The sequence below is a fragment of the Lepus europaeus genome, chromosome 10, assembly GCF_033115175.1.
Source record: "Lepus europaeus isolate LE1 chromosome 10, mLepTim1.pri, whole genome shotgun sequence".
In the NCBI taxonomy this organism is placed as follows: domain Eukaryota; kingdom Metazoa; phylum Chordata; class Mammalia; order Lagomorpha; family Leporidae; genus Lepus; species Lepus europaeus.
The window spans coordinates 2,715,315-2,729,166 of record NC_084836.1 but is presented as its reverse complement, the minus strand read 5'-3'; the positions used below and the strand labels follow the sequence as shown (position 1 = coordinate 2,729,166).

Genomic DNA, 13,852 nt, shown 5'->3' with positions numbered 1-13,852 from the left:
CCAGCCACCCAAATAAGTTGTTAAAAATAAATCTTTAACAATAAACAACAAACAAACACATCAACAAGCACCCAGGGAACACCTGTGGTTAGACTCGTGGCAGCCAGGCCTAGGTTCTCCCTACAGTCAGTCCTGAAAACAGGGAGACCCGGAAGACGCTCAGAGCCGTCTACCAATCAGGGGTGCAGTCTAGGGTGCACGCGCCGACGCAGGGGCATCCGAGCAGACGCTGCAGTCTGCCCGGGGCAGCCCCCCCTGCTGGCCTTGTGGCCTCTGCCAAGTCCTACAGCCCCTGGGTGCCTCCCAGCCCCTTCCTATGAGACGGGTGGGAGCAGCCCCACTGCACAGATTCTGCGAGAAGAGCTCCGTGGCCCACAGCGAGCAGAGCAGGAAGCCTTCCTGGAGGAGGCCGTCCGCCTGGTGCTACGCAGCCCAGGGGATGGACTGCGGGGCCTCAGCAGAGCGGGGTGGCGGATCCCCGGGCCGTTGGGGCAGGGGTCTGTGGTCTCTGTACAGCCCCTGGCAGGCTGAGCCATGTTCAGAATTCCTGGAACCCTCAGCCTGAAACAGTCAAAGTCCTCTGGCCCGGAGAGCTGGGGATGTCCCCCCAACATCTCCAAGGCCACAGGCTCGTGTGGGGCAGTGGACAGAGGCGCCACACGTGCACACGACTGGCAGCTGACCACTCCCTGACCACTGGGCACCTGGAGGGCAGGGACACAGGACGCGAGCCCCCAGGAGCTCAGGCCGGCGGGTGGACAGAGACCCGACAGAGCCTGGACCTCTGCGTGGTGACGACAACAGCACAGCTGTCCGTGAGCTTGAAGCCAGGCACCCAAGGGCGTTATTTCAAAACCTGGCACGAGCTCCACCCCACGCAATGCGGTCACGACAGGGACCAGGTGCAGAACCTGCTCGCCAGCCAGGGCCCACGTCTGAACCTATGCAGAGCAGCTGCAGTGGACGGGACTCGGGGCTCCCAGCCAGGGACGTTAGAGGCCCCAAGGCAGCGGTGACCGGGCCGCCCAGCCAGTGCTGGAACGCTACGTGCCTGGCCGGGGTCAGGGAGGGCTTCTTAAGGGCCTCACTGGAGATCACCTGGGGGCCAGCCGGCCATCCTGCACCCCCTGCCTTGTGGGGTGCGGAGCCTGCTCTGTCCAGGCTGAGACCCCAGTGTCCAGGGAGCAGAGCTCGGGGGACATGGAAGGCAGCGCACGCCCTGTAGAGATCCTCAACGCCAGCACCAAACCACCGAACAGAAAACGGGTGCTACTCTACTCCGCCAAGCCCAATAGGACTCTACAACAGAAACAAAAGCTTTTTAAATTTTAATTAAATCTAAAGTCTCAGAAAAGCAGATGCGAAAGTTAACACAGCCCCAGCACACTGCAAGCCCCTGTCTTCCCGCCAGGGACTGAGCACCCAGGGCTGCAGGGGCCGAGCTGCTGCCCTCAGCTACACCTGCACAGCAGCCCCGAAGCCCAGGCCTGCGGCTCCTTCTCCCCGCACGTCTGGAGGTGCCCAAGTGTTGGCAGGTGGGCAGGGCCGGCTCCCCGGGCTCAGAAAGACCCACAGGTGCCTGGCTGTTCTGCTACCTCCATCTCCAAAGTCATCGGCATCTTCGAACAAGCGATTCCCCGGTTTTAATTCAGCCGGGACCCCAGCCGTTGCACGACCCTCACATCCTCCTGGGAAGGATGGGAACTGGGGGGGGGGGGGAGGGCACACTTACGTGAGCGTGATGGTGAAGTGGAAGCGCTGTCGCAGGCCGCGGAAAGTGACGAAGGACTGGGGCGGGAAGCTCCGGGTGCTGACCTCGCAGTAGGGCCGCTCGAACTCGCCAGGCGGGCACACGCAGTGGAAGCCGCCGACAAGGAGGTTCACGCATGTGCCCCCGTTCTTGCACACGCCATTGGCACAGCGGCCTGAGCGGGCGTTCACCTCACAGTGCTCCCCTGCGAGAGGCGGAGGAGAGAGGGGGTCACATGTGGCTGGGGCACAGCATGGGGGCCGTGGCAGCTCCCTCACCACACCTCCCACCCAGACCCGTCACACAGCCCGGTAAATGCTGGGAAGTCCCCGATGCCAACCCACCGAGCCCCGTGCTGCCTCCTGCTCCACTGCTTCACAGGGTGGGCACCAGCCAGGGACCCCGCCCAAGCCATCTTGGGACTTTTAACAACTGGGAACTTCCCCAGCTCCCAGCCAGAGTCGGTTCCCAACTTGGAACAAATGCACGACTTGTACATCCCCAAACCCTCACACTGGAAGTCACACGGCCCCCAGGTAAAAGCCTGTGCACCCCCCGGAGAGACAGCCTCAGCTGCAGGCCCAGGAGGCCCCAGCCGGCTCCGGGCGAGCAGCCCTGCCTCCTTCCTCAGCGGCTGCCTGGTGTCCCTTGCGGAACCACATCAGCCATAGATCGCGCGTTTCTCCCCTCCACCCCGCCAGGCACAGCAGGTGCATGTGGGCTTCCTGATGGCCAATAACTTCTCAGTCAATGCCCTCAGCGAGCCTTAAGGCCCCCTCTTCTAGAACATCCCTAAGGGTGCCACACAAACAGCACACGCAGATGAGGTTTGGGTGGCCAAGCCACATCTGTGCAAACCCACACTGCGCCTACACAGAGGAGAGGAGGTGAGGGTAACATCCGGGTCAGCGCAGGTTTGGCATCATCGGCTGCCGCTTATGGAGCACTGATTCGAGTTCCGGCTGCTCTGCTTCCAATCCAGCTCCCTGCTAATGGCCTGGGAAAGCAGCAGAAGATGGCCCAGGTCCTTGGGCTCCTGCATCCACGTGGGGGACCCCGATGGAGTTCCTGGCTCCTGGCTTCATCCTGGACCAGACTTGGCTATTGCAGCCATTTGGGGAGTGAACCAGCAGAGGAAAGACCTCTCTCTCTGCCTTTCAAATAAGTCTCCGTTTAAAAAAGCAGCCCATTTGGATAGCAACTCAAACAAACCGGGTGAAAACCCTTCCAAGTTGCACTGGGCTGCTGTAGCAAATTGCCTTGGCGGATGCTCACTGCTCAGCCCGCAGGCTGCAAGGCAGTGACCAGGCGTGGCTGGCGAGGTCCCTGGTAGGGCGGCTCTGTCCCTCTCCCTACAAGGACCCCGACCCTGTCAGCCACGGCCACATCCTTCCCCTTACAGCCCCTCCCCACAGTCCCACCGGCTCAGCCCGCAGCAGGCACCGATGGACAGGGGGATCTGACGACTGGACAGCGATGACCAAAGACTTGGTTGGCGACATTTAAGAACAGAAAGAAAGGAGGGAGAGGCTGCCGAGCGTGGGGGCCGTGGCGTGTTCTTGTGCTCCTGCTTCCCTGCAGAACTGAGGTCCCAGGGGAGCTGGCCGGCCTGGCTCACAGCGCAGACCCTGCCCACGGACCCCCACCCCAGTACCCTCAGCACAAGAGGCTGCCTCACCCAGACAGGGTGGGCCAGCCCCAAGGTCAGGCCAGCTTCAGTGAGCTGTGGGCTGGGCTGGGACCTGGGGCAGCCATGTGGCCACTGGAGCCCCTCTGCCCTGGCCAGCACCTGCCTGACCCCAGGCATGGCCCACGGGCCCCCTACACACCCCTGCTGCATCACAGTGGATGCCCCAAGCCGTGTACCCTGGGAACCGCCCAAACTCCCCCACATGCCACACATGCAGGGCTCAGCCACCCTGCAGGTGGTCTATGTGCACGCACACACATACACACACACACTTGCACACACACGTGCAACCCACAAGCACACATGCATTCACAATAGCTGCATGTTCATCCACATCAACTCACACATGTGCTCACACGTACACGTGTGTGCACACATCACATGTGCTCACATGTACACACATGCACACACCACACATGTGCACACGCGCACACACATCACCTGTGCTCACACGGACACGTATGTACGCACATCACACATGTGCTCACACGTACATGCATGCACACACATCACACATGTGCTCACATGGACACACATGTACGCACATCACTCATGTGCTCACACGGACACATATGTATGCACATCACACATGTGTTCACAGTACACGTATGTACTCACATCACATGTGCTCACACGGACACACATGTACGCAATCACACATGTGCTCACACTACACGTATGCACGCACATCACACATGTGCTCACACGTACACGTGTGTGCACACATCACATGTGTGCTCACACACATATGTGCACACATCACACGTGAGTGCACACACCCACACCTGCACACCTCAGTCCCACGTGTGTCCACACCACCACACGCCACCCCCACACGCACTGTCCCACCCAGCAGCCTGTTCTGTCCCATGAGAGCACTGAAGTGAGAAGCCCGGGGGCACCTCCCTGCGTTCAGACCCCGGGGCCCTGGCACTGCTGCTGTGCACAGGCGATCCCCCGAGTGCTGGCCGGCGCAGCTCCCGCTCAGTGCACACCAGGAAGACAGAGCCCCTTCCAGGGAGGCCGGTGCAGGCCCTGCCCTCGCCACAGCCCTGCGTCTGCAGCCCTGAGGCCTGGGAACCCAGGCCAGGGTGCAAGTGTCCAAACACCCCCAGCCCAGCCCAGCCCAGCCCTGCTCCCACCACAGGGCCCCAGGCCGGCCAGGGCCTCGCCCAGTGCAGTCTGGCTCCTGCCCCCTCCTGCGTACTGAAGGCTCCCTGCTTCCCCCCAGCCTGGGACCTCCGCAGAGAGACCCAGACAGAGGCCTGGCCAAGTGCGGCCAGCTCCTCTCTCCCACGTGGAAGCCGAGGCTTTGAGTTCCAGCTTCCACGCTGTTTTCAGCAGCTACGAGGCCAGAACAGATGACAGAAAGGCAGGGGTGTCTTGCCTCGTAGGGTGCTGTGCGCAGGGACACCGCAGTCCAGAGTGGCCTTGAGAGTGTCCAGTGTCCCCCAGGGGGTCGGGATGAGGGGTGGGAGCTCTTCTGTCCCCCCGTTAAAAATTATATTTTTATTTGAAAGGCAGAGAGAGAGAGAGAGAGAGTGCTTCCATCCACTGGTCCATTCCCCAGACGCCTGCCACAGCCAGGGCTGGGCCAGGCCTAAACCAGGAGCCCAGATCCATCCAGGTCTCCCACACGGGTGGCAGGGGCCCGAGCACTTGAGTCACCACCTGCTGCCTCCAGGCTGTACATCAGCAGGAAGCTGGACTGGAAGTAGAGCCAGAACTCCGAACCCAGGCGCTCCAAGAGGGGCTGCAGGCGTCCCTGGAGGCGTCTTAACCCCTGGGCCCAACGCCCACTACCCCCCCCACCCCCCCCCCCACCCCCGGCCTTCCACTTGAAGGGCTGTAGGAAGTCCCTGGTTCACTTTGTTTTTCAATGAGGCAATTCCTCCCTTCCTCCCCTGCCCCTACCCTCCCTCCTCCTTTCCTTTCACTCCCTCTCTCTCTTTCCCAGCAGGTGGCAGGGTTAGGTCCAGAGCAGATGACCACACACTGGGGGCCCCAAGCCACAGTTCTGGAGCCCAGGAGCCTGAGAGCAGGCGTGGGCCGGGCCCTGCCTGTTGCTGACTACAGGGAGACCAGTGGCTGGGAAGAGGTGTGGGGAGAGGGAACCAACCCCGCACCAGGGCAGCCCCCACCCAACCCATCCCACCCAGACCTCCCCTCCCCGATCTGGGCTGGGTCTCACCATCCGTCCAAGGGGGCCCAGAGCCTCGCAGCCACCCCACCACCCTCCTTGTGCCCCTCAACGCTCCCACTGTGGTCTCGCTGTGGTCTCCCTGAGTCAGGGCCTCCATGCTGGTGGGCGGCACCTGCATCTGCACCTGTACCCCCCAGCGCCCTCCTCGCAGGCCTCCAGCTGCCACGCAGATCTGCCCACTCTTCACAGGACCCTGGCAGAGCTCTGCAAACACTGGCCTCATGTGTCAAGGCCACTGGCTCAGAGCCCCTCTGCTCCGTGCCCACCCACCTGCCGCAGGCCTCCAGCTCGGGCCTACATACTTGCACCGCCAGCCGCACTGTCTCCCTGCTCCTGGGGCTGTCCAGGATGAAGCCAGGCCCACAGGGGTCCTGCACCTGCTCTGCAGAAGTTCACCATCACCAATGGTGACAGCCGACAGCCACCGGTCCAGCTGCCTCTCTCCTGGCCTCTACCTGTGGCTCCTGGTGCCTGCAGGGCACCCACATCCCCTCCCCATGCCTGCCTCCCGTGGGCACTCCCCTCCTCAGAAGCCCCACCACCTCCTGCGCAGGTTTGGTCACCTCTGCTGCCTCCCCAGTGCTGACCCAGCCCGAGCTGCCCCTGCCTGTGCACCTGTCCCCAGGCCCTGTGAGGTCAGCTGCAGCGTCTGCTTGGGGCCAAGTCTGAGAGTGCCCAGCACCCAGCAGGGGCCCACAGACACCTGCAAGGCGCCGGGCACGGGGCAGCGGCCGGCTGGGAGCGGTGTCTCAGGAAAGCCGGGGACGCGGCAGAGGTGGGTATGTGCCATGGGATGAAGTCTTGAAATGCCAGTGCCCCTGCCTGCCCCAGGCCCACGTGAAAGCCTGTACCCAGCTGGTGAAATTACAGAATCTACGTAATTCACATCCCGGGTCCCAGCAGTGCAACCCAGGGGTGGCCGCAGGAGGAGTCGCTTCGTGGTTAAGCATGAGCTCTGCGGACACTCGGGCTTCAGACAACTGGGAGAGGCCGCGACCAGGCTCGGGGCAGTCACTCGGGCCTCTGGGGGCCTGGGGAGCCCTTGCTGGCTTTGCTGCCGGATCCTGCGCGGCCACTCCTGCCGATCTGCTTACAGCACGGAGCAGGCAGCCAGCTACCCGAGCAGGTGTGGGGCGGGGCGGGGGGAGTGCTGACAAACACCCAGCGCCCAGCCCCAGGGGCCAGGGGGCCTGAGTCACGGCGTCCAGAGTCTGCAAACGTTCCCCACAGCCAGCTGCAAGCGAATGACGTGGCCAGCTGGACGGACTTCCCAAAATCCTCCGGTTCAAGGCGCCTCATGGGGCTCTTGGTGACTTCCTCATCCTCCCAAGCACTCTCGGAGGTGCTCCCTGTCTGAGCACTCTTCCTCTAGGGATTCTCACTCAGAATCAGCTAGGGTCCAATGCTTGCCGGTCATCCCACATGCAGGCAGGCCTCCAGCCCCGTCCCCGTGCCTCAAGGTAGTGCCCAACAGGGTGCCAAGTTCCCTGCAAACACACAGCCCCAGACAGAAGTTCTAGAAAGGCTCCCGGCAGAGAACCGTTCCTAACAGCAAAATTCAAGCTCCCAGGCGCTGAGGTCCAGGGTCGGGTCCCCGCAGCCTCACACGGGGCACAGTCACGAGGCACCCAGGCTTTGGTCCAGGAGGGAGGGACGCTGTCCGGAGCCGTCAGCCATCAGGTGGAGAAGCGTGGGGTCCCCTGGAAAGGCCCCATTTTGCAGGGCTTAAGCAAACAGCATTCCTGCAACAGGTAGGGCCCGGGAGCACCTGGCAGGGTCTGCGAACAAGGAAGGGGGCAGGCAGAGGGCACTGGCAGGGGGCAGGGCCCAGGCCAGGGTAGCTGGGAGGCAGGGAGGGGGAGATGGTGGTGTGGACCCCACCCCCACCCATCCCGCCCCCGAGCCTGCTGAGAAAAGTTCAGAACTCGCCTGGGGGGGAGGGGGAGAGAAGAGGATTTGGGCTGGGGCCCAGTGGGCAGGGCTGAGGGGGCCTCGCGACTCGGATCCTCGGATGGTGAGGAGGGCTGGGACAGGGCAGGGCGGCTGAAGGGTTGCCAACTTAAGTTTTTAAGTAAATACAAAGACAATTCCCTTCTAGCCCAAGACATAGCTAAGAGCTTTAAACTAGAAAAACGAGAATTTCCAAAGACAAGAGGGACGGGGCAGGAAGCACAAAAGCACCGGGAAGCCTGAGGTTCGAGCAGAATTAAAGGGGACATGGCTGCAGGGGGCAGCGCGGGGAGGCAGCCCCGAGACACGGACGCAGGTGCAGAGGCGCCCGGGGCCTCTCCCCTCCCCAACTCATACACACACACATATGCACACGCACCTATGTCATCTCACATACATGGACTCATACACACACCCCAGGTCATCATGCACACATACACCCCTGGGTTACCACACATGTACACACACAATCATACCTATGTCATCTCAAACACATATGTACACATGGTTGTTTCATACACACCCCTAGGTCAGCAGATACACACACACACACACATACACACACACGTGTGCCCTAAGAACAACCTGTCAGAGTGCTCGGAGGTGACCCGGGGTCAGGGCTCAGAGACGCCGCATCTCCACACAGGAGACGCGACAGCTCGGCTCCCGGCACAGGCATCCCGTCCTCAGATGGCACAGCCGGGGGAGAAGGCGGCGCAGAGTTTCTGAGGGGAGGTGGACATCAGAAATGAGACATTGTACCTGCACGCCCCCACCACCCACTCATTCCTCATAGACCCATGGAGCCACCCTTCTGCCACCACCCATCCACCCAGTCACCACCTATCCACCCATCCACCGTTCACTGTCCACCCAGTCACCCACCCGTCTGCCTCCCACCCACCCAGCACTCACACACCTTCCCATCTACCACCTATCCCCACCGATCCGTGCAACATTCAAGATCTGTGCATATTCACAACCCCTCACCATTCATTCGTCCACTATCTACCACTTATCACCCACCCACTCATCCAAACACCTACCCACCCACCCATTCCCTCATGAACTATCCACCCACCCACCCATCCATCCACCCATCCACCCACCACCCACCACCCATCCACCCATCCATCCACCCATCCACCCATCCACCACCCACCCACCACCCATCCACCCACCATCCATCCACCACCCACCACCCATCCATCCATCCACCCATCCACCCATCCATCCACCACCCACCACCCACCCATCCACCCATCCATCCACCACCCACCACCCACCCATCCATCCATCCATCCACCCATCCACCACCCACCCACCACCCACCCACCCACCATCCATCCACCACCCACCACCCATCCACCCATCCATCCATCCATCCACCCATCCACCACCCACCCACCACCCATCCACCCACCATCCATCCACCACCCACCACCCATCCATCCATCCACCCATCCACCCATCCACCCACCATCCATCCACCACCCACCACCCATCCATCCACCACCCACCACCCACCCACCACCCATCCACCCACCATCCATCCACCACCCACCACCCATACAGGAAGGCTGCTAACCTGTGCTCACTCACACAGCTACAGGGTGGGGAACAGCTGTGAACACCTGTCTACCAGTGTCCACCAGAGCGTAGAGGGAGAGGGCCAGAGCGTGAGGGTCACTTCACCTTCACAGGATCAGCACCCCCTCCAAATGCACTGAGCAGGGGGCAGGATCATGGGACCCCAGCACTGTCCTGCGCCTCAGTTTCCCTGGCTGCAGCTCTGTCTTGCAGCAGGCTGGGCCGAGTGAGTGAGCCATGCTGTGCCTTGTTCCTAATGGCCTGGCCCGTCTGCAGGCCCCTGCACCCCCTGCCCTGCCCTCGGCTCTCTCCTCCTCCTCCTCCCCTCGCCACCCGCCTCCTCAAGCCCCCTTGAAGTTGCAGGCTTTGTTTGACTTTCTCACCCTCCCACCTGGCCCCAGCCGCCTGCCCACCCCCTGGTCCCACGGCCACTGGGCAGGAGCCAGGAGGGAGGGAGCCGGGCCGGAGGCACAGGGGGCCTGTCCAGGTTGGGTTCTCAGGGTGACTTCATCACCACCTCTGGAGTGAATTCCCAGAACTCCAGACACACCCGTTTCTAAGAAGAGAAAGTGCATTCCAGCCGCAGAAACACGGGGCTCCCGCCCAGCCAGCGCTCCCTCGCTCAGGGCGGACACCTGCGTGCTCCCGGCCCAGGGCCCCCGCTGGAGCTGAACAACTGGGGGCATTTGCAGCGCTCCCGTGCCCCGAGCAGCTGCAAAGCTGCAGGTCCCACAGCTGGCCCTGGTCCCGCAAGGTAAGCTGTGTGCCGAGGGCTGGAAAGGGCGTGCCCGCCCCTTATCAGTGCGCAGGGAACCCCGCCAACAATCCAAACGCAGCGAGTCCAGGCTCGGCTGGAATGCGGACGCAAACCTTAGCCGCCGAGGTTCAGGGTCCCCTCCCACACGGTGCGGGAGGAGACACAGCTCCTCAGGACAGGGCAGTGGCCAGGGGGCCCCCTGCCACTCCCAACAGCCCCTAGCCTAGGCTGTGGCCAGAGAACCTAGGGCCAGCCAAGCCCCTCACCACCCCCCGCCCCAGGTATGGAAGACACAGGCCTGCACACGTGTTAGTTCCTTCAGCAAGGGATTTCCTGAGCAAGGAGTGGCTGCCAGGAGCTAGGGAGCCCCCCATACAGGTGTCCTCATCGTAAGCCACAAAACCCAAGGTCCCCCCAGGACTCCGAGAAGGGCCCCACGTGGAGGCACACAGGTGGCTCTGGAAGCCAGAAGGGGAGGCAGCAGATCCCGCCCACATCTTGACCTTGTGACCTGCACCCTCCAGAGCTGCAAGGAAGTAACTCTGGCGTGTGTGGTCATTCCCTGCAGCAACCACAGGAAACCAGTGCAGGGGACAGGCAAGCCCCACCCCACCTGCAGGCGGCACGAGGTCTGCTCAGCCCTGACCCCTCAAAGAGCCGGCTGGGACGGGCGTGGGGATGCTCAGGCTCAGGTGCTCGGATCTCCGAGAAAAACAAGGCACGGAACCCTAGCTCCCACCTGGAGTGGCCCTGGCCCCAGCAGGTACAGGTAGATGAGAAGTGCCAGGAGTAGGGGCCAGCGCTGTGGAGTAGTAGGCTGGGCCTCTGCCTGCAGTGCCGGTGTCCCATATGGGCACCTGTTCGTGTCCCAGCTGCTCCTCTCCTGATCCAGCTCCCTGCTAATGGCCTGGGAAGGCAGCGGGAAATGGCCCGAGTGCTTGGATCCCTGCACTCACGTGGGAGACCTGGATGGAGCTCTGTCTGGGTTCCTGGCTTCAGCCTGGCTCAGCCCTGGCCAATGTGGCCATTTTGGGGGTGAACCAGTGGATGGAATACCTTTCTCCTTTCCCTCTCCATAACTCTGCCTCTCAAACAAATCTTAAATAAATAAATAAATAAATAAAATAAAATAAAGACAAAGAAGAAGTGCCCGAGCCCTAGGACGGGGTGAACTGTGTCCCTCCCGAGGGTATCCACCATCTTGACACCTGCAAACGGGGCCTTATTTGGAAACAGGGATGCAATCAAGGTAAGACGACCTCGCGTGGAGCAAGAGGGGCCCTCACACAGGGACTGGTGGCCTTCGAAGGAAGACACCAACTGGGGCCCAGACACACAGGGAGGAAGTCTCAGGTAGGGACCTCAAACCCAGGAGCAGTGGGCACAGCCTGCCCTGGACGTTGATTCTGTTCACGCAAAACCCAGCTCTCTGGGGAAAGAGCTCCAGGGAGGAGCACGGGGGACGCCGGCTGGGTCCATCCACACCCCAGTGCCTGGGCACGCAACCTGTGGGGGTGACGAGCAGGAAACACGGTACCATCCGTCCCAGGGAGACGCGGGGCAGCCCCCTGGGCTCTGCAGAGCGCGTGCACGTGAGGGTGCCAGCGAGAAAATGCAGCGTAATCCTGAATATCTGAAAAGCACATTTTCCTAAGAGTGGATTCTGTCTCTGCTTTATTTGAGATGTTAATTATAGGCTGTGTAATGGTTTTCGCTTTACGTGAAATGCTTCAGGGTTAAGGAACAAAGTCAGCTCCGCCAGGCACATTCGCAAGCCGGGCTTTCGTCCCAAGGCCCCAGCGAGCCCCACGAGGTGCACTTCTCCCTGGTCAGAGCAAGCTCGCAGCACAGGGCTTTCGGCGTGGGGTGGTTTCGTCTGTCAGTAGGGGGGAAGCACTTCAAAACTGTGTGGAAGATGGGATTAAAAGGTGAGCTTAGGGGCTGGCACGGTGGCACAGCGGGTGAAGCCACCAGCACCAGCATCCCGTATCAGCCTGGATCTGAGTCCTAGCTGCTCCACTTCCAATCCAACTCCCTGCTAATGCGCCTGGGAAATCAGCCAAAGATGGTCCACGTTCTTGGGCCCCTGCACCCACATGGGAGACCCAGGGGAAGCTCCTAGCTCCCCGCCTTTGGCCTGGCTCAGCCCTGGCTGTTGCAGCCATTTGGGGAGTGAACCAGCAGGTGGAAGACCTCTCTCTCTGGCCGGCGCTGTGGTTCACTAGGCTAATCCTCCGCCGGCACACCGGGTTCTAGTCCTGGTTGGGGCACCGGATTCTGTCCCGGTTGCTCCTCTTCCAGTCCAGCTCTCTGCTGTGGCCCGGGAGTGCAGTGGAGGATGGTCCAGGTCCTTGGGCCCTGCACGCGCACAGGAGACTGGGAGGGGGCACCTGGCTCCTGGCTTCGGATCGGGGCAGCGTGCCGGCTGCAACAGCCACTTAGGGGGTGAACCAACGGAAAAAGGAAGACCTTTCTCTCTCTCTCTCTCTCTCTCACTGTCTAACTCTGCCTGTCAAAAAAAAAAAAAAAAAAAAGACCTCTTTCTCCTTCTCTCCCTGTAACTCTGCCTTTCAAATAAATAGATAAATCTTCCAAAAAGTAAACATTTGCAACATTAATTCAAAACTTTTGCAAAAGATGAGTTTACTCTGATATGAATTTTTTCTGAGCTCTGTGCTAGCTTTTCCATAACACCCATTTTCCATGTGCTTCTGAGTAGCTCCCGTGTGTCCGTGATGATGGAGACTCCAGGGCTCTGGCACACACGGAGCCCCACAACCCACGTGCTCACAACAGAATCACAAACACCGGGTCCCACGGTCAGGTGTTCGGACCGCCCACTGAAAGCTCCCCTGTACCTGAACCTGCACAGGACGTCCTTGGCCTTGGGGACATCGCGCTCCTGGAGGAGTGGGGACAAAGCCCCAAGCCAGCACACCGAGGCAGCCAGTGACCCACCGGTCCCCAAACCAAGGTAAGCCCTGGCCGGGGAGCCCGCGGCACAGCTGGAAGTCTGGCAGCACGGGTGTGAGCTACGGGCTCATCAGGGATGCTACGGGTTCTGCGCTCAGCAGGTGGGGCCTGTTCTCCACATGGCCCAGCAGGCCAGAACTTGGCCCTAACAAAGACCTGGCCCATGGTCACCCAGGAGGCACTGGTGGAACAGGAGGGGCTGCTGGCCACCCGCCCCTGGGGACCTGAGCCCAGCCTGAGTGTCCCCCTCCAGGGCCATCAAAGCCACTGCCCAGAATGCAACCACGAGAGGACATCAGGCTGCGATGGCGGACACTTCCCTCCTAGCCCCTGGGAGGGGCGAGAAGGCTGCCGGGGGCTGAACAGGACTTGGCTCCCACACTCTTGCAGGCATCCAACGGAACCCCTCTATCTTAGGTACACGGGGAACGGGTCTCATGCGCTGAGGCAAATGGTCAGAGCAGTGGGTGGAGGCTCCATCCAGCCACGGCGTCTGAGGGTGGGGCCCCTGGTGAGGGAGGCTGCCATGGGACAGCCATGGTTGACTCACAGAGAGCGACCACCAAGGGTCGGGGAAGAGCCGCTCCTGTGCTCTCTGCTTCCAGGTACCCTCTGCCATCCCCTGGCATCACCAGACACCTGCACCACGGGGCCACTGATCCTGGACCGTGGACCTCCAAACTGTGAGCTGATACCTCTCAAAGTAAGGAAAAGCCAACCAGCCTGGGGCACACAGGGTCCCTATGAGGGGACAAAGTGGACGAGGAAGGGTCCTGTCCCTTTCAGCTCAGAGCTGCAGCAGCAAGGTGGCACGGAGTGAACCACTGACCCCCCCCCCCCAGGACGTGTCCTCTGTTCTCCAACCCTGCCCCACCGGCAGGCGGTGCCTACTGCTGGCCTGCACCATGCAAGCTGTGGGCAGGAGATTCCAGTGTTTCC

The 13,852-nt window shown here is 61.4% G+C and overlaps 1 protein-coding gene across 1 annotated transcript in view; it reads right to left on the bottom strand.

Annotated features, from left to right (window-relative positions):
• CELSR1 (cadherin EGF LAG seven-pass G-type receptor 1) overlaps nucleotides 1-13,852 on the bottom strand; it is a 119,671-nt gene that overhangs the window by 54,618 nt on the left and 51,201 nt on the right. Inside the window, 1 exon segment of the mRNA XM_062202663.1 lies at nucleotides 1,733-1,955. Within this exon segment, the coding sequence (XP_062058647.1) occupies nucleotides 1,733-1,955 (223 nt within the window).